We start from the raw sequence: 20,342 nt of genomic DNA on the forward strand, positions 1-20,342 counted from the left end.
AATTATTTTTATTGATTTCAGAGAGGGAGAGAGAAATAGAAACATCAATGATGAGAGAGAATTGATCTGCTGCCTCCTGCACAACCCCCACTGGAGTTGGAGCCTGCAACCCAGGCATGTGCCCTGACCGGGAATTGAACCATGACCTCCGGGTTCATAAGTCAGTGCTCAACCACTGAGCCACACTGGTTGGGCAAGACTCTTTTTTTCAAATATGCTTTTGTTGATTTTAGAGAGAGAAGAAGGGAGAGGGAAAGAGAGAGAAACATCAATTTGAGAGGAACATCGATTGTTTGCCTCCCATATGCACTCCAACCAGGATTGAACCCACAACTTGGGCATGTGCCCTGATCAGGAATCAAACCAGCGACCTTTCAGTGCCCAGGATGATGCAACCAACTGAGCCACACTGGCCAGGGCAGTTAGTTGTTCAAAACTCTTAATAGGATTTGCTTCCCATCTATTTGAGTTCAGTGGTATTTGCATAATTTGCAAAGTGTAAAGATCTTGTAGCATTCCCTGCTTTTTCCACCTTCATGAGGGTGTCAAGATTATACAATGTTGCCGTTTAGCTTCCCTAACTAGAGAAGACTGGAAAATCTGCCATAATATAGAATAAAGATCCATAGGCAAAAAGGTCTGTATTATGAGCATTTCACTTCATGTGTCCTCTAGGTCTCCCACTGGCTCCCTTCCTCTCGTCATGCATCTTGCTAACGGGCAGACCATGCCTGTGCTGCCAGGGCCTCCAGTACAGATGCCTTCTGTTATATCGGTAAGCTCTGCAGTTGGGACAGCCAGCCCTACCAACACACAAACCCTCCCTTCCACCTGAATGCTCTTAAACACATGAGCCCCAGGGAAAAGTGGGCTCTGGTCTGTATTAGTGGAGCACAGAAGCCTGCCCAAACGCTTCACTAACCTATGCCAATCCAGTACTATGGAACACTAGACAAAGACTCATCTGGACAATTGGCTCCTCGTCTAGGAATTGATCTTGCCAGCCTGCTGATTGGTTGCTTTCACTTGGCTCTTAGCACCTTCCAAATTGCCCACCACTTTCCTCAATATAGCCCCAGCCCTTCCCATAGAAGTTGTCATAGCATTGGAAGATTAGATTCAGTGCGATGGGGGGAGGTATTTCCCAGGAGCCCTGTATCCCTGTATGCCCTATGGGCAGGTTGCACAGAACAGGCCCTAATGTGCCAATCTAAAAATCACTGCATTTTGGGAAGCTGTTGCCCCACCAATACTATTATGTTCCCTTCTGGTTTTTCTTCCTTCTCTTGATCCAGCTGGCCAGACCTGTGTCTATGGTGCCCAACATTCCTGGTATCCCTGGCCCACCAGTTAACAGCAGTGGCTCCATTTCTCCCTCTGGCCACCCCATGCCATCAGAAGCCAAGATGGTGAGTATATTCCAGCCTGGGGCAACATTGGCTCTTTCTAAGAGAAGTGGTATCAGCCTAGGTTTTTCAAGTGAGCCAAGCAAGGGAACCTTCTGGGACTTGGCAAAGCTAAAGATACCCTGTTGTGAGGTCTGTAGGAAAAGAGACCCTGATTTAGGACTTCCATCTCCTCCCTTCCACCTTTAGAGCCTGGTACGTAGACCATGGCAGTGAAGAGGCAGCACAGATTGTTTGGAGAGGAACAGTTGCAGTTTCAGTTCCAGGGTGACAGATGGAGAGTGGATGAGTGGGCAGGAGAGCTGGCCAAGAGGTGAATAGCTGTGTAACCAGCACCTGGCCAGGTTCCAGGAGAGAGCTTTCATCTGGACTCTATTGCTTCAGCCACCCCCACCCTCCAACTGTGCCCAGGATGATAGCCAGGGAATAGAGAGGCATTTTAGGGATCCAGGTGCACACTCTCTCCCCCCCCCCCCGCCCCATTTTCTTTTATTTCCTCTGCTAAGGGAAAATTGTTGCGGAAATTTTAACTATCTGTAAGTCAGTAATAAAATCCAAGCCCATTCTTCCCACCCTCGATAGAATCTCACCCTTGACAACCTTTTTTTTTTCTTATCTTTTTCCACAGAGACTAAAAGCCACCCTAACCAACCAAGTCTCCTCAATCAATGGTGGTTGTGGAATGGTGGTGGGTACTGCCAGCACCATGGTGACAGCCCGCCCTGAGCAGAGCCAGATCCTCATCCAGCACCCTGATGCCCCTTCCCCTGCCCAGCCACAGGTCAGTTGGGCCCTTAGCTGGGGGAACCAGCTATGTCACCATTGCTTTTTATGTCCTATGTTTTTCAATGAGCAGAAAATTTAGAGAAGAAGAGATTTCAGCTTTCTGGGCACCTTCCTGTGCTTTGATTCTTGTTGACAATTTGACAGCAGTAAAAAGCACCATTCTTTATTCACTCTTGTGTTATACTTACATGTAAGCAAACAAGATAATGCAGAACTGTCACAGAGGAGGTCTTAATTTTTGGTGTTATCTATATGAGAATGGTGTATGTGTATCAGACAAAGGAGATTCTCCTAATCTCTTTCCCATCTATTGTCTTTAAAAACAAATCTACCTGAGCAATGACGAAGTGGCTCGAGAGTTTGTGAAGCTCAAATCAGAGCCTCTTTCCATGGAGGAGGGGACCTGAGCACCTGAGCTCCTGTGCCAACCAGATGGCACCAGTTCCACAAATCAGGGCCAGTGAGAGTTACTATGTAGCCAGCTCAGGGCCTCATAGTTAAGAGATTGACTCCTTCAGTTAAAGAAATTTAAAGAAAATTTTGGGGTGGTGGGAGTTTGGTTTCCCACAGAAAGGGTCATGAATCCCTGACCAGTAGGTCTGTGGTGCTAGGGTGTTACTGCATAGGGAGATTTTCCATAAAGAGAGAGAGACAGACATTTCTGAGAGTGTCAGCCATTCTTGGTAGACATACCTCCAACCCACACCCCATGCCTCCCCCTCTCCATACTACACCTTATCCAGTTGGACCAGCCATTAGAAGGTACTCCCCCATGTACCAGCCATTAGAAGGTACTCCCCCATGTGCCAGTCATTAGAAGGTACTCCCCCATGTACCAGCCATTAGAAGGTACTCCCCCATGTGCCAGTCATTAGAAGGTTCTCCCCCATGTGCCAGTCATTAGAACATACCCCCCCCATGTACCAGTCATTAGAAGGTACTCTCCCATGTACCAGTCATTAGAAGGTACTCTCCCATGTACCAGTCATTAGAAGGTACTCCCCGGTGTACCAGTCATTAGAAGGTACTCCCCTGGATTGAAGTATAGTCAGGGCAGGAGCACACAGAATAGAAGTCACACTGTCCCTTGAGCAGAATCCACTGATTTTGTGTGCCTCCAGTGAGAAAAAGGCCTTGGAACTGAACAAGATACCTCTAAAAATGAGCTCTGTTAATCCCTTACCCAGTTTATATCTGTCATGAGCAGAAGCAGGCTCATATGGTGCTTCAGAGCCTTGAGCAGAATATTCTTTGGAACCCAAGTACCAGAGGTAGGAAGGGAAGTGATGCTTCAGGACATGAGGGGCTGTTCTTATGTGTATGCATCTGAGGGCTAGTTGAAGGATCTGGGAGAGAGGACTATATTTTCTTCTTGGCTAGGCTCCGAACAGAGCCAAAATTTTTTGGAAATTAGTCTAGAAGGAATCCTCCTCACTTACGGCCACTGCCTTCTGGCTGTCCTCTCCTTGTAGCATGAATCTAGCCTTTGACCTCACTCCCTTTCATTCAGTCAGTTATGTCCCCCTCGCAGATGTTCAGCCCCCTGGAAGAAACTTGGTCTATGATCCCTCTATACAGGCTGGATGGAGGAGGGCCTCAACACTCCCTGGGCGGTTAGAGACAAACTCTTTCGAGGGGTCACGTAGACTTCCCAGGCCTTTGCTCAGAGAATTGACATGGTCCTTTAATATCCTTGGTAGCAGCTTCCTGGACTTTCTGAGGACTCTGCGTTGTCCACATCTCTGTTGGTCATTATATTAAACAAGAAACTAAGCATATTTGCTGTTAATTATTGTATGTGCCATTGTTATAGGAGATTGTTGGCTAGTCTGCGATAAATTATCTTATAGCAAAAAAAAACAAACAAAAAAACAAACCCCACCTTACTTGATTATATTTTATAGCAAAAATCAAATAGTAATATATTAATATGTGATGTCACAGTATTAAGATGGCTCAGTAAACAAACACAAAAATTCAACTTTTCCTTATCAATTTAATCCCTTAAGACAGGGCAGTCCCATTTAGATGCCCCGTTCTTTTCTCAAGGAGGCCTCAGTTTTAGTAAATTTCTTTGAAAACCAAATAGGCCTCAATTTAGTATTATCTGTACTAGACAGGTGACAACAATCTGAGATCGGTTTCTACAGTTGCATTCTTTGCCCAGCCCCTTTTCCTGATGTCACCACCTGCTTCATCATTTACCACCACATGTCCTAACATGTAATGTAGGATATTTCATTACAATGTAATATATTCACATACATACACACAAAGAGGTAGAACCTGGTATAGCTAACACCAGGTTTAATTCCTTTCATATGCTGCTTTAAAGCTTCATTGGAGTTTTCCTGTTGGAAGCTAAGCCTGCCCACCCTCATGTACCCGCTTCCGATGCCAGTCCTTGGAGATGGCAGAGCAGTAACCTCTTGCCTGAGTTGTGCTGCTTTGCCTCTTGAGGAAATTATACGACCTCCTTTTTAGTCACCACGGATTCCTTTCCTTCTCGTTCTTCCCTCTCTCTTGGGCTGTTGTTTCACATCCATTCCCTGCATGAGCTATGAGTTGCCTGTGAGAGAATAGGAACCTATCCTTTCCTTTTCCCCATCCTTGGTAAAGCGTCAACCTTTACATGTGGTTCAGTGAGCTCAGGGCAGAGAAGAAATTTTGAATTTCAAAAGAATTAGTGTAAATTTCCCTAGGTGTAGTGAGAAGCATTGATCTAAGGCTTCTAGCTCATTAAATTAAATTTGAAATTTCCTCCCCATTTTTTCTTTTGGGAGCGATATTAGTCTGAATAAATAAAATTATCTCTCGATTATCTTAATGAAGAACATGATTCAGTAGGGCCTGAAGTGGAGTTAAGATTCTATTTTTTTATAAGTTCATGCTTATTCTCATACAACGAATGTAAGCTCTAGTATTGGGAAACTAATATAGATATTCTTTAATAGCAACAGATCTAGAACATATTTACTTTTGGTGGCGTTTTACATTATATAGTTTGTTTTATGCAGATGGTTTACCTCTCTACATTTTTATTTTTGCCGCTGTTATAAAATTGGTCTTAACAGAAAGGAAGATGATCCAAAAGTCAAGGGACATCAGCCTGAAGTTTGAAGACAAAAGACAATCCTATATCACCAATTTATAAAGGGATTAAAAATGCTCTTATGTTTAAAAAAGAACGAACAGGATGGGGGGAGGGTTGATGAGGATTGTGAATAAAAAGAATATACTAATCCATAGTTCTCCATAATAGTCTAATTCTCACTAGGAGTAAAATCTTGTCTTCTTTTCTGAAACTTGTAGCATTCAGTAGTTTGTATATATTGCTTGTCCAAATCAGTGATTTGCAAACTTTTTATTCCAGTCTTGCTAAAAGTTCCCGATATCCTCCTTTATGCTTTCCTTCCCTAACAGATTCCCTATTCCTAAGAAACAAAAAGTGATCCTAGTTTCATTTTGTCTGTCTGTCTCAGAAATAATCAGTTTCCAACTGAACTCTGGTTGTCTACGTATGGGACTTGAGAAGACTGGAAGGAAATGGGAGACAGAATGAGGAACAATTACAAAAGAGAAGCTAAGGGTATACATAGTGATGAGACTTGCTGTGGTTACAGAGATTGATACATCCCTTTACCGGGTCTTACTAATATACCCAACACCAGGTTCAATTCCTTTCAAGTAACTCCTCTTCCTTCTTGGGCAACAGGTTTCACCAGCCCAGCCCACGCCTAGTACAGGAGGGCGCCGGCGGCGCACAGTGGATGAAGATCCGGATGAGCGGCGGCAGCGCTTTCTGGAGCGCAACCGGGCTGCTGCCTCGCGCTGCCGTCAGAAGCGGAAGCTGTGGGTGTCCTCCCTAGAGAAGAAGGCAGAGGAACTCACTTCTCAGAACATTCAGCTGAGTGTGAGTGGGTCCTCGGTGGTTGTTGAGATTGTTGAGCCTTGAAAGTGGTGTTGAATCAGAAAAAAGTGGGACAATATAACAGAAGATGGTAATTATTTAAGTTAGGACAGATACAGAAGCTGTTCCAGGAAGAATGCAGAAAGAATTCTTACTGTCAGAGTTGAAATCTCTTCCCCAGGGAGTGGAAAAGACATCATCAATGGCCAAATCTGCTACTGGAATGATTTATTCATAGACCCATTTGGATGAAGGGAATTAGATTAAGCACCCCAGGATGCTCTTTTAAGTCATCAGTAAACTCTGACTGGGGTCACGGAATACCCAAAGGGAAATGCATTTGCCCCAGATAATGCAGCTTAATAAAAGAAAGAAAAAGCCACACAAGCAAAAATAGAACAATTATAATCCATACGTTTTCTTGAATATTATTTTTCCTTCTTCTGGTTATTTAAAGTATTTCCTTACAATGTAATATATTCACATACATACACACAAACGGGTAGAATGAAAACACAGAGTCAAGCCCTGGCTGGTGTCCTCAATGGTTAGAGCATCACCCCTACTCCACCCCACCTCTGAGCACCTAAGGGTCACGGGTTCAACTCCCAGTCAAGAGAACATACCTGGATCATAGGTTCGATCTCTGGCCCCCACAGTTGGGGTGCTGCTGGAGGCAACCAATTGATGTGTCTCTATTTCACACAGATGTTTCTCTCTTTCTCCTCCTCCCCCTCCCTTCTACTTTCTCTGAAAATCAATGGAAAAAATCCTCGGGTGAGGATTAACAACAACAAAAAAACCCCACAAAATCCCTCTTCAGCATGCCTTTCCAGACTCATTCTTTTCCCTGTAGGTAAGTTTGATGTGCACCTACCAGACACTTTTTTTAGAGAGAATGAGAGAAAGAAAGAAACATCAATTTGTTATTCCACTTATTTATGCATTCGCTGGTTGATTCTTGTATGTGTTCTGACCAGGAATTGAACCCACAACCTTGGTGTATCGCGATAATGCTCTAACCAACTGAGCTACCCAACCATGGTCCAGACATATATGTATTTCTAAATATTGTCTTCATTTATAGTTTTGTAGGGGAGTCAGGGAGGGATTGTGTGTGGTTTTTTTGTTGTTTTTTTAAATATATTTTCTTGATATTTTACAGAGAGGAAAGGAGAGGGATAGAGAGTTAGAAACATCCATGAGAGAGAAACACGAATCAGCTGCCTCCTGCACCCCCCTACTGGGGATGTGCCCACAACCAAGGTATATGCCCCTGACCGGAATCGAACCTGGGACCCTTCAGCCCACAGGCCGACGCTCTAGCCACTGAGCCAAACTGGTCAGGGCATATGTTTTTTAAAATAGCTGTATAGTAGTACACTCTATAGTGTGGTTACATTACAAGGTGTGGATATTTGTAATGTTTCTAACTTTTTTTTTTTTTTAATATTTTTTATTGATTTCAGAGAGGGAGAGAGAGAGAGGGAGAGAGATAGAAACATCCATGATGAGAGAGAATCATGGATGGGCTGCCTCCTGCACGCCCCACACTGGGGATCGAGCCTGCAACCCAGGCATGTGCCCTGACCGGGAATCGAACCCTGACCTCCTGGTTCCTAGGTCGACGCTCAAGCACTGAGCCACGCCGGCCGGGCAATGTTTCTAACTTTTTGCTAGAACAGCAGTGCTGCAGTGAACACTGTATGCACTTGAGTAGGTAGTTCTGTTAAATAGATTCATGGAAGTCGGCTTTCTTAGTCAAAGGACATATGCATTATTAGTTTTGGTATAATCATGTTTATCCTGTATAGGTGTAATTTTTCTATTGTAAATCCCTACCTTACACTGTAAGCAGCTCCTGTCATTGAACTCATGATTCTACTGGCCCTGGGCTAGCTGAAGCCTTGCTGGGTCAGAAGTCTCCAGATTTGGAAGAGAAAATCAAGGCAGCATTCTGTCGTCACTTTGAGAGATGGTCACTGGGGGTTAAAGAGTGAAGGATGGATTTTCTTGATACTGTTTTCTTCCCTCCCTCCTCAGAATGAAGTCACATTACTACGCAATGAGGTGGCTCAGTTGAAACAGCTGCTGTTAGCTCATAAAGATTGTCCAGTCACTGCACTACAGAAAAAGACCCAAGGCTATTTAGGTGAGTGGCTTACAACCTAAGCAAGGTCAGAATGTACTGAGTGTCTCAAATGTTTATAATTTTACTAGAGGCCCAGTGCACGAATTCATGCACCAGTGGGGTCCCTTGGCCTGGCCTGCAGGACTGGGCGGAAACCAGCTCTCCAACATCCCCTGAGGGGTCCCAGATTGCATGAAGGGTCAGGCCAGGATGAGGGACCCCACCGGTGCACAATCAGGGCTGGGAGGGACGCAGGAGGTTAGCCAGCTGGGGAAGGACTGCAGGAGGCTCCAGGGCATGTCTGGCCCCTCTCGCTCAGTCCCAATCGTCCAGACCCCAGCAGCAAGCTAACCTACTGATTAGAGCAGGGGTCCTCAAACTTTTAAAACAGGGGCCAGTTTACTGTCCCTCAGACCGTTGGAGGGCTGGACTATAGTTTAAAAAAAAACTATGAACAAATTCCTATGCACACTGCACATATCTTATTTTGAAGTAAAAAAACAAAACGGGAACAAATACAATATTTGTATTTGCATGTGGCCCGCGGGCCGTAGTTTGAGGACCCCTGGATTACAGTGTCTGCCCCTTGGTGGTCAGTGCACATCATAGCGAGTGGTTGAGCAGCCTTAGAATATCATTAGCATATTATGCTTTGATTGGTTGAATGGACGACTGGACACTTTGCACATTAGGCTTTTATTATATAGGATAACTCTATTCTCAATGTTCTGGGGGGTCCAGACTGATGAGGGAGCAGCCTTTGTGGAGCAACCAGTATTGTGGGGGGAAAATTTTTTTTAGAACGTAGAACTTTCCTAATTAACCATCACAGATAAAGGGTGACTATGTTTATTGGGAACCTAATTTGTGTTAGGCACTCTATCTTTCTAGTTATCTCTTTTTTCTTTTTTTTATTTCAGAGAGGAAGGGAGAGGGAGAGAGAGAGAGAAAGATCAATGATGAGAGAGAATCATTGATTGGCTACCTCCTGCACCCCCCCTAGTGGGGATCAAGCCTGTAACCCAGGCCTGTGCCCTTGACCAGAATCAAACCCTTTAGTCCCCAGGCTGACGCTCTATTCACTGAGCCAAACCGGCTAGGACATCATTGATGTTTCTATCTCTCCCTCTCCCTTCCTCTCTCTGAAATCAATAAAAACGTATTTTTAAAAATTTTTAAATAGTAAATGCTTGGAAGAAAAAAATAAACATGACGAGAAATACGCAGTGTTGGCAGCAGGGTTGAAATTTTAGATAAGGTGGCTTTTAGGGTTTTTTTTGTTTGGTTGGTTTTGTTTTTTTGTTTTTTATGAAGTAGCTTTTGAATGAAGACCTTAAGGAAGTGAGGGAGCTAGCCATGCACTTATGTGGGAGAAAAGTACTGCAGGAAGAAGAGCAAAGACAACGATCCAAAGTGGGAGCTTGCCTGGCACATTGTAGGAACATCAAGGAGGCTGTGTGGCTGTATTGGAGAGAATGGGCCAGGAGACTAGTTGGAGATGAGATAGGGAAGGTAAAGGGAGTATCTTTGTGTGGGGCCTTGTCAGACATGGTGAGGACCTCAGCCTTTACCCTGCACTGGGACCATCAGAGGGTTCTCAGCAGAGCTGTGAAATGACTGATCTGACTCACATTTGGACAGGATCACTCTGTCAGTGCAGGGGTGCAAGGGCAGAAGCAGGCAGTCCACTCGGGAGGCTATTGCAATTTGCACAAGAGTTGTTGGAGCCTTGGACCAAGATGGTGGAAGTGAAAGTGGTGAGAAGGAGTTGAATTCAGGATATTTTGAATTTAGAGTGACAGGGTTTGATGATGGGCCAAATGGGACAGTATATATGAGAACAAGAAGAATAAAAATTACACCAAAGTTTTTGGCCCAAGCAACTGCAAGAATGTATTTGCCATTAATTGAAATAGGGGAAAGTGTAGGAGGAAATGAATTGGGAAGTATATTTGGAGCTCAGTTTTGGACAAGGTGAGTTTAAGAAGCCTGTCAGTCTTTTTGTTTGTTTGTTTTTGTTAATATTCACCAAGGATATTTTTCCCATTGATTTTTTTTTTTTTTTTTTTTTAGAGAAAATGGAAAGGAGGGAGAGAGGGAAGAAGAGAGAGAGAAAGAGAGAAACATCAGTGTGAGAGAGACACATCGATTGGTTGCCTCCTGCACACACCCCGATCAAGCCCACAACATGGGCATGTGCTCTAATTGGGAATCAAACCACCACCTCCCAGTACATGGGACGAGGCTCAACCAGCTGAGCCACACGAGCTGGGCAGAAGCCTATTTGTTTTGAAGGTGGAGTCAAGCAGACAGCTGGTTACATGGGCCTGCAGTGCAGAGGAAAGTCTGCAGGATATGACGATGGGAGTCAGCAGCGTATAGTTAGGTTTTTTTAAAATACATTTTTATTGATTTTAGAGAGGAAAGGGAGAGAGAGATGGAAACATCAGTGATGAGATAGAATCATTGATTGGCTGCCTCCTGCGTGATTGGGGATCAAGCCTCCCACCTGGGCATGTGCCCTGACCAGGAATCAAACCGTAACCTCCTGATTCATAGGTCGATGCTCAACCCCTGAGCCGCCGTGGCCGGGCTAGTCAGTGTTTAATGCCATGAAACTGGATGAAATCCTGTTGTCAAGGGAGAGCCCGTAGGTAGGAAAAGAGAAGTCCCAGGGCTCAGCCCCGGCTACTACAACATCTGAGGTCAGAGAGATGAGAAGGAGCCCGCAGAAGTGACAGAATGAGCAGCTTAGAAGGCAGGAGGGAAACCAGCTGAGTAGCCGAGTGTAGTGTTCTGTAAACCGAGCTTAAGTGTTTTACAGTGTGTGATCAACCATTTCAGAAACTTCATGAGCTAAAGCAGGGTGGGGAATGTCGGGCCCACAAAATCATTTGGTCTGGCCCTGCCAAGGCATTACAGGTAAGTTAATTAAGTGTTTGGGACCAACGATAGCAGACTAATTTTTTTGTTATTGTTGTTGTTAATCCTCACCCGAGAATATTTTTCCGTTGATTCTTAGAGAGATGGAGGGGAGGGGGAGAGACAGAAAGAGAGAAACATCAATGTGAGAGACACATCAATTGATTGCCTCCTCCATGCACCCCGACCAGGGCCAGGGATCCTGCAACCAAGGTACGTGCCCTTGACCTGACTCGAACCCGGGACCCTTCGGTCCACAGGCCAACACTCTATTCACTGAGCCAAACCAGCTAGGGCAGCAGACTAATAAAATAAGTTGCATAGGCCCTGACTGGTTTGGCTCAGTGGCTAGAGCGTCGGCCTGCGGACTGAAGGGTCCCAGGTTCGATTCCAGTCAGGGGCATGTACCTTGGTTGTGGGCACATCCCCGGTGGGGGGTGTGCTGGAGGCAGCTGATAGATGTTTCTCTCTCATCTGTGTTTCTAGCTCTCTATCCCTCTCCTTTCCTCTCTGTAAAAATCAATAAAAATATATTTTTAAAAAAAAAAGTTGCATAGGAACAATTTTAAAGTCCAAAGAGACACCAACTTTGTTTTAAGGCTGCAGTAGCTGATACAGCATCTCTTTGCTACCTTCAGCCTTCTCTGTGGACCACAGCGATACATTCAGAAGCCCGTTAGCCAACACAGGAGTTTTTGAACACTTTCCCATTGTTTCTTCACCTGCTCATTGCCTGTCATGCCTGTGGCCTGCAGTATAACATTTAAGATGCAAAGTAAAAATCCACAGGGTTTAATGAAAAACCCCACCCCAAACAAACACGGGCAGCAGACTGATTTTTAAGCTGATAACTTTGTATGGCTCTCGAATGATGTTATAAATATCCAGGTGGCCCTTGGCAGAAAGGAAGACGGGGGCTGAGTATCTATCGGTGTGAAATCTATATACAGTAAGTTTTCTACTCAGTCCCTACAAGAACTCTGACATGTAGTCATTCCATTAAACTACTTATTTGTTACAACAAAAAGGAATGTAGTTCCTGCTTTATGATGTAGACATTATAGTAGGTATTTAACACAATACAAATGAGACACTGTCTCTACCTCTGAGAGATTCAGGGCTATGAGGAGATAAACATGTCAACCTGTTAGTAGGGTAAGCACAGATATCCCTGTTAAGAAAGCCCTTAGACTGGGAGCTTCCTAAGGACAGGGCTACCGTTTTATTCTTTATGTACCCCAGTGCCTGGCATGGACGATGCTCAGTAAATATGTGATGAATAAATGAATGTGTGCTCTGACAGCACAAGCAGTGAGATAGTTACTTTCCTGAGTGCAACAAAGAAGGCTTCACAGATTCTAAAAGAAGACTCAGGCATTCTTCAGGTCAAAAGTAGACTGACTATTGGAAGTTTTCCCTCATTCCATACATCTCTATTTAAGCAGCCGTCGAGGCTGTCTGCCATTTAAGAAAGCTCCTTGACTGAGGAGCAACATGGAGTTATCAGTATGCAGTTCAGATATTTGTGTTTAGTGAAATGTTATTGTTACATTAGGTGGAGTGGCGTAACTCATCGTAAATATTTTAAATCGGTAATACCTAGCTAAGTAATAGCTTGGAGGGTAAACTCTTTGGGGTTTGTTGTATTAAGTGAACCTTGGCCAAGGACTAATTATTTATGACATTATTTGATTGTAGTTTGATATTTATTAGGCTTACCTATAGTGCAATACATGCTAAAGGAATATAAAAAAGAACGGAATGATTCAGTTCCTGTGCGAATTAATCAGAAAGGATACCTAAAAATAAAGCTATTTTAAATCACCTTTAATCCTGGCTGGGTTGTTCAGTGGTTAGAGCATTAACCCATGCACAAAGCATCCCAGCTTCAGCTCCTGGTCAAGGGCACGTACCTGGTCCTGGTGTGTGCAGGAGACAACCAATTAATGTGTCTCTCTCGCATCAATGTTTCACTCTCTCTCCCTTCCACTCTCTCTAAAAAAAACCAATGGAAAAAGTATCCTCGGGTGAGAAATAACAACAACAACAAAAATCACCTTTAAAAACATGACTAAGAAGACTGTTCCAGTAGGGCCGTGGTCAGCAAACCGAGGCTCGCGAGCCACATGCGGCTCTTTGGCCCCTTGAGCGTGGCTCTTCCACAAAATACCACGTGCGGGCGCGTGCGGACAGTGCGACTGAAACTTCGTGGCCCATGCGCAGAAGTTGGTATTTTGTGGAAGAGCCGCACTCAAGGGGCCAAAGAGCCGCATCTGGCTTGCGAGCCATGGTTTGCCCAGCCGCAGTTTGCCGACCACTGCGGTAGGGTAATGAACTGCATACAGAGACCTAGAAGCCAGACAGTGTAATTAGCATGTTGGGGATTCGCTTTATTGGAACAGGTAGGTTAGCTTGTTTAGTTTTTATTTCCCCTCTCACGGCTTACTGCTTCCTAGCTCATTCATAGCTTAGAAGCCAAGATTCTGGGAAGTTTCTCCCCAATCAAAAAAAAGATAGGCTTCCTTTTCCTTTGGCCTGCTTTAGAATTGTGGCAAAAGGTAGTCTCGCCTGTTTCCCCATTCTGTCTTCTAACCACTTGCTCTCTGCTGTTTGCCCTCCTTCCCTGCAGAAAGCCCCAAGGAAAGCTCGGAGCCGACGGGTTCTCCAGCCCCCGTGATCCAGCACAGCTCAGCCACCGCGCCCAGCAACGGTCTCAGCGTTCGCTCTGCAGCTGAGGCCGTGGCCACCTCAGTCCTCACGCAGATGGCCAGCCAAAGGACAGACCTGAGCATGCCGATGCAGTCGCATGTGATTATGACTCCACAGTCCCAGTCTGCGGGCAGATGATGCCTCCCCTGGTGGAGAGGCCCCCAGCCAGAGCTCGCCCATTCAAGAGCCAAGAAATGTCATCTTATCCCCTCCCAGCTGTCCTGGACATGGCAGTATGGGGAGGGGACTGTGTGTTGTGAGTAAAGGACAGATGTGGGGCTTTTCTCTTCAGCCACATGGTTGTGTACGTTGACACCTGTACTAGGAGCCTCCCAGCCCCAGAGCCACATAGATCATCCCCTAAGCGGGGGTTTCTGATGTCCTCACAGCCAAAGGCCCTTCCAGATGGTCTGAACAGTCAGTCGCCCTGCCCACGCACCTGTGCTTCTCTCTGTTAACACTAACCCTTGCACTTCCAGGTTTCAGGTTTCCCAGTTTCCTCTCTTCCCAATAAGCCATAACTGTTACCTTCTTGTTCCTTAGCAGCATGTCACTACCTGCTAGAGAGAGCCAGAATTGATGGAGTATCACCTGCTAACCCATCTCCAGCGCCCTCATGGACTCAGGACATTGTGTCCCAGTAGCTGCTTATATCCCTTTTTACTCATCCAAAAGTCTAGTCAAAATACTCACTTAAGGAGATTGTAAAGTTACCTTTGATGTATGAAGTAGCAATATTTTTTCCAGCTCTTCCATAAACTTTAGCCCTTCTCCCTGTCTTCTACCAAAACAAACAAAAACCAAAAAAAGGAAAAAGAAACAAAACCCCAAGAGTTCTAGTCCTTTTTAATCTACTCCCAGAGCCATTTGGATGCCACATTTTGTCTCTTGAGCTTTCCCAGTCTAGTGGTGGGCTCTTTTCTACTTCCCACTAAGCCTTGCAGTCTCACCTGGTGGCCTTATTAGATATGGCTTGGTAGTGAAAAGGGGAAGAGCCAGGATCTGACTGGCTGACTCCTCCCCTCCCTGCTCCATCCTTCAGTCTAATCATCAGGTCAGGCAGGAAATCTTGTTCCCTCAGGTCAATGGAGGGATTCTTTGTGTTGTACAAGAGTTGTCTGACCAAAGCATACATATTCCTTTTGGTCAGCTTTCCGCTTCTGCCTCTCCCTCTTCGTTCTCCTGTCCACGTTAATGCCTCTCTCTTCCACGGCTGGTTCAGGTGCAGCCCAGGGAGGCTGTCCCTCACTTTCCCCCGTCCCAGCCTCACACGTCTGTCTTCTTCTCCGAGCTAGGGTTCACAAGTGTCCCACGCCCCCTGGACCTCCCGTCTTTCTCTTTCAGCTCGTAGCCTGGCCACTAGTCTCTCTTCGGCTCTTTTCTGCTTTTTGCCCCCTGGATGCAGTGCTTCTCCATAGGCCAACCCCAGCACTCAGGCATCATAGCCAGGGTCCTGGGAGGGCTTCTGAGTACAAGGTTGGATGGGGGAGGTTGGGGGGGGGGGGGCGGAGGCAGGCGCAGGTACAGTACTGATCTCAGCACAAGAACCCTGCTTGTTGAAAGGTCCAGCCTGCCTGGGAAATTGGTGACTATTGCTCTCAGCCGTTCTCACTTTGAAAAGTTGGGTTACAGAGGAAGAAATTCATCCCTCTGGTCTCTCTTTCTTCCCCATGAAGACTTCTCATCTTCCTTTGGCTCTGAACTATGCAATTTCTACCAGGGCCATAGGAAGCAATCCAAAGCCAGGGGCCTGTGGATAGGTATGTCAGCTTTAGTAGCTCTTCAGTATGAAACCCTTCCAATTGTCCCAGAGCCACCTTCTGCCATCTGCCAAAGCCAAGAATGTCCTTTTCTCCATCTCTCTACCTCCATCTTAAACACACATACAGATAACTCCCAACTTCCTTTGTTATTTTGTCTTCCAAAATTGGCTGGCATAGGGGAACGAGGAAATGTTCTAAGCTACAAGATTGCCATCTCCTCAGTGATAAACTGGTGAGCCAGTCAGGTGACATGTTCTGCTGCATTGTTTTTAATTTCCCCTTTCAGAGCCGGTGCTGAACAAGCCACACCTGGTGAAGAGAAAGGAGAGAAACGTGGTTTTCTCACCCTCTACCACCCGGGACCCAGCAGGAACAGCCCCTGAGGTGACTCAGATTAGCAAATGGCATGGCAGATGGTCAGGATGCAGGTTTCCGCCTCCGGGGACTCCACTCGCCTGTAAAATTCACAGCCGTAACTCGTGCTCAGGGCTCTCAGACGCTGCTCCCAGACTCGTCTGCTTTAGTTTGTTTCAGTTTTTTATTCTATTGATTTCCCACCAGCAGCCTTGCCCTTAAGCTTGACTGAGTTTATGGCTCCTAAGGAGCCTTCGTAAGACCTTTCACTATTTTCTTCCCCTTCAGTCAAGTGTGTTTCAAGTGAAGAATCTCACACAGGCCCTGCCTCGCTGCTGGGCGCTGGAGGAGGCTGTCCTGCCATCTGCCCCTGCGTAGGATGGCTCATTTACGTAGAGGGTCTCAGCTCGTTCCTTAATTAACCCCATGTCTAATCTCATTTTCATCGGTGGGAAGTTAGCACTGGGGACTCATAGGAGGGGCACTGACAGACCCTCAGCAGAAAAGCAGCAGTGACGAGGAAGGGGCAGGACAAGCCTCCAGACAGCTCTTCGGTTGGTCCTCGGTCTCACTACGGAGACAGAGCAATTGCTTACCGGGAAGCCTCTCTTACATCAAGGGGAATGTTACCGGCCTTGTCCTTGCTGCCAGCCATGTGGCCACTCTTCCCTGCTCTTTGCCTTCCAGACTCATCTGGACCAGAACCAAACATCATGGAGGGTGTTACTTAGCCCTTTTTGGTTGCCTAGGGAGCCAAGGGGAGACACTCCTGAAAGGAGCTGGGGTGTGGGCCCTAGGACTCTTCCACGAGAACGCAGACCAGGCCTCTTACTTTACTCCAGAGACATAGCTGCTAGACACGCAAGGCCAGAAGCAGGGGTGGGGGCGTCCGGCACGCAGGCCATTGAAGGCCCATGGAATCGTTTGGTCTGGACTTGGCAAGGCATTAGGGGTGAGTTAATTAAATGTTTAACCAGATATAGATGGCTAAGTTAATAATTTTTATCACCCTTGAATGATGTTATACATATCCAAATGGCCCTTGGTAGGAAAAAGGTTCCCCACCCCTGACCTAGAGCAAGGGGCCAGAACCGGGTGTGGTGTGCAGGCTTCTGCCCATTTCCTTGAAAGCATGCTTAGAGCTGAAAAGCCTGAGAAGCTTCCCCACAGCTAGGCGAGACGGAAAGGGCAGGCACTTCTTTACTGACTCTCCCCCTGTTGGTTGTGTAACCCAGATCTGGCTTCCTTCAGCTTCTACTCCTCTTCTTGGCCCTAAGACTAGACCATCTACTCTCAGTGGTGGTAAAAGAGGTGACCTAACCGAACCTCATCTTGTTGCCATCCTGTGCCTGTTGTGCTGTTCTTGGCTCCTTTCCTGATTCCCTGCCCTCCAGCACCACTCCTAGGCGGGGTGCTGCGTCATAGCCAGGCCTGTTTACAGCCTGCCCACCAGGCAGACACAAGGTATTCTCCTCCGGCTTCTGAGGCCCGTGTCCCACACTGAGAGGCTCCATTAAAGGTGCTACCCTGAGACAGCTCTCCCCCCAAAAGCTCTCCCTTTCAGAACTTCCTTTCCATCCCCACGTCATTATTTCCCGTTAGTATTGTACATTGTATACACAGGAAGGAAAAGTATTGTTTTTTATTTCATAACCAGTCTGTTTAGAATCCAGTCCTTCTAGCTATATCACATATGCCTTTGTTGATGTGCTCTTTATGCTTTCTGTAGACTTTTGTTTGACAGGGGCGGAGGGAGGAATAAGATAAGTGAGGATCCTCAACCTCCCACACCTTAATCTCCCCTCAGCGTACAGAACTGATTCTGTTTCTGTTTACAACACACACGTGCACACAGACACAAATCCCCTCCCAGGGTGCTGACCCAGCTGGAATGAGCATAGGTGGCTGCTGGCCACCATTCCCACTTTGTACCACTTCATCTCTTTTTGGGAAAAGAATGAGGAAAGGCTGGGAGAGTAGGGAAGGTTAAGGCAGCTTATGTCCTTTGTAGAGGCAGGTTTGTGTTGTAGCTGGTAGGGCTGGCTTTAATGGGGGCTGGTAGCACAGAGATCTCACCGGCATCAGCTGCTGCTGGAGAGTGAGGTTGTAGCTGTAAGAAATGGCTATGAGCACTGGTTTCACTGCCTTTCCCTCCGGGCGATGGTTCTCAGCACATGGGCCAGGGCAAGCAGCACCAGCGTCTGGGAACTTGTGAGAAATGCACATTTGGGCCCCACCCCTGACCTGCTGAATCAGAAACCCTGGGGATGGGCTCTAACAAGCACTCCGAGTGGTTCTTATCACACTGAAGTCTGAGAACCGCCCCCAGAGCAAGCTCGGAAGTTCTTGGAGGAGGTCAAGACTATGAGTACCATCCTCTGCCTTAGCACGAACATTTCCTCCAGTCCTCCTCTTCACCCCCATTAAAACAACAACCACATCATTCATCTTGAAATCCAGGTTTGTCTTCATCCTACTTATCCCTAAACCCTGTCCTGCATCGGTCTGGGCAGGTGTTGTCCCATATTCCCTTGCAGACTGGTCACTCCACACTCTGTTACAGGAAGGACCAGCTGGAATTTAGCTGTTCAGTTCTCACACACACATACCCCTTCAGGCAGGGAGACGAGCCTCCGGCCCCAGCAGCAGATGCTGCAGCCTCCTGCTATAGTATCTGTTGAAAAGAAAGCAGTGTGTATCTATGGTTATATCTCTGCTCATCTGTATATCTTTGACATGTAGCAAAACCTCTCCATCTCATCAAGGAACTCCACTGGGGGTCTGAGGCTCCCCAGTGGTGGTCTTTGACAGGTGGGAGCATGCAGTGCTACAGGCTATTTTGTTACAAAACCATGGTCTCCCTTTCCCCTCCACCCCATCCAGCATGACCCCTGTGAGCAGGCTCACAATCCCCCGGGACGGGCTGAGACAGAGTCTTCGCTCCGTTCTCCCTCCCCGTCCCTTCTTCCCTTCCCCTTGCCACTCCGCAGCTACCCCAGCCAGGCCTCCCCCTCTCCCTTGCCCTGACATATATTGTGCCTTATTTATGCTGCAAATATAACATTAAACTCTCGAGAGAACCACTGTTATGTCTGATGTTTCGATCCTCTGATCTACAAGTCCCACTCACTTCCTGGGGACTCATTGGGCTTTCACGTCTGATCTTCCTCACTTTCCCATTTCTTAAAACAGAAGGAGCTGGGATTCTTACCCTTCCTTTTTACGCAGTGAAAACACAGTCTAGAGAAGGTGGTGGCTTATATAAATACATAACACAACCGAAGGCAGGGCTCAGATCTGTGCACTGCCCTGGGGGCAAGGGCCCAGAGCATCATGGGAGCACTCACTAGAGGAGGTGTGTGCTTTATGTGGATGGAGGATGAGATGGTGTTTGAAAAGCAAGTGTCCTCTCACCTTTCAGTGTTTTGTACCCACCCCCCACCCCCAACAATTTTTTTAAAACAACAAAAATAAGCCCTATCTTCAAGAAGTTTACAACATGACGGTGGAATGCACAGAGACCAGAAGAGAACCTTTCTATGATTGTATAAATTCTATGGGCACTGGAGGGGCCGGCGTTGGTTAGAGAGCAGGTAAGAGAGTTCTCAAGAAAAACAGGTAGCACTGGCCAGTGTGGCTCAGTTGGTTGAGTATCTTCTCATGCACCAAGAGGTCGCCGGTTCGATTCCTGGTCAGGGCACATGCCCGGGTTGTGGGTGTGGGCTTGCAGTGAGGGGGGTGCAGGAGACAGCCGATCAGCGTTTTCTCTCTCTAAAATCAGTAAAAACATATTAAAGAAAAAGAAAAGAAAGAACAAGAGATAATGCCTAGGAACCATATGGAGTATGGAGGTGTAGGGCAGTCACTACTAATTGGATCGGTGTATTCCTTAGTAACTATCACAAGCGCGGAGAGTGAGCCAGGCTGAAGAACTTGACCAGGAGATGGCAGGTGTCTCTGGGTTTCCCAATAGGAGAGAAATTTTCTAAGAAACTGTGGCTGATGTCGGGATTAATTGACACAAACAGGGAGACTGAGTCTCCTAACTTACAAGTAGGAAAGGCAGTCGTGGTCTTCATTGTGTTGTGATCAGGAACACATGGAGGGCCAGAGAAGGGTCAGAGAGGAAGTTGCCGAAAGCCAGATCCTGAAGCCAAGATGAAGAGGTTTGGGAGGGTTGGGATGAGACTCTGAAGGCAGGGCAGTTTCCCATGAGAGCAGAATCAACCCATTCCAACTACTAACCACAGGAGACCAGTCACCTCCATCCTGAACATCGGAAGCCAGCTAGATCAGCTCATTTCTTGTAGCCTCAGCTCAGATAGTGGTGTGCTTGGTGATCAGAGAACTAGAGGGGACGC

General features: G+C 46.5%; 1 protein-coding gene across 6 annotated transcripts in view; it reads left to right on the forward strand.

Moving 5' to 3' along the window:
- The window catches only part of LOC308514616 (cyclic AMP-dependent transcription factor ATF-7), a 111,155-nt gene extending 97,000 nt beyond the window's left edge, over positions 1-14,155 (forward strand). For all 6 annotated transcript variants that reach the window (XM_081084830.1, XM_081084834.1, XM_081084833.1 and 3 more), the window contains 6 exons: positions 676-775; positions 1,296-1,409; positions 2,035-2,187; positions 5,908-6,105; positions 8,146-8,254; positions 13,785-14,155. In XM_081084830.1, coding sequence (XP_080940956.1) covers positions 676-775; positions 1,296-1,409; positions 2,035-2,187; positions 5,908-6,105; positions 8,146-8,254; positions 13,785-14,002 — 892 coding nt within the window. In that variant the 3' untranslated portion in view covers positions 14,003-14,155. The remainder of the gene's footprint in view (positions 1-675; positions 776-1,295; positions 1,410-2,034; positions 2,188-5,907; positions 6,106-8,145; positions 8,255-13,784) is intronic.
- Positions 14,156-20,342: the final 6,187 nt, after the last annotated feature.

This window comes from Myotis nattereri (assembly GCF_964212035.1).
Source record: "Myotis nattereri genome assembly, chromosome: 2".
NCBI lineage: Eukaryota > Metazoa > Chordata > Mammalia > Chiroptera > Vespertilionidae > Myotis > Myotis nattereri.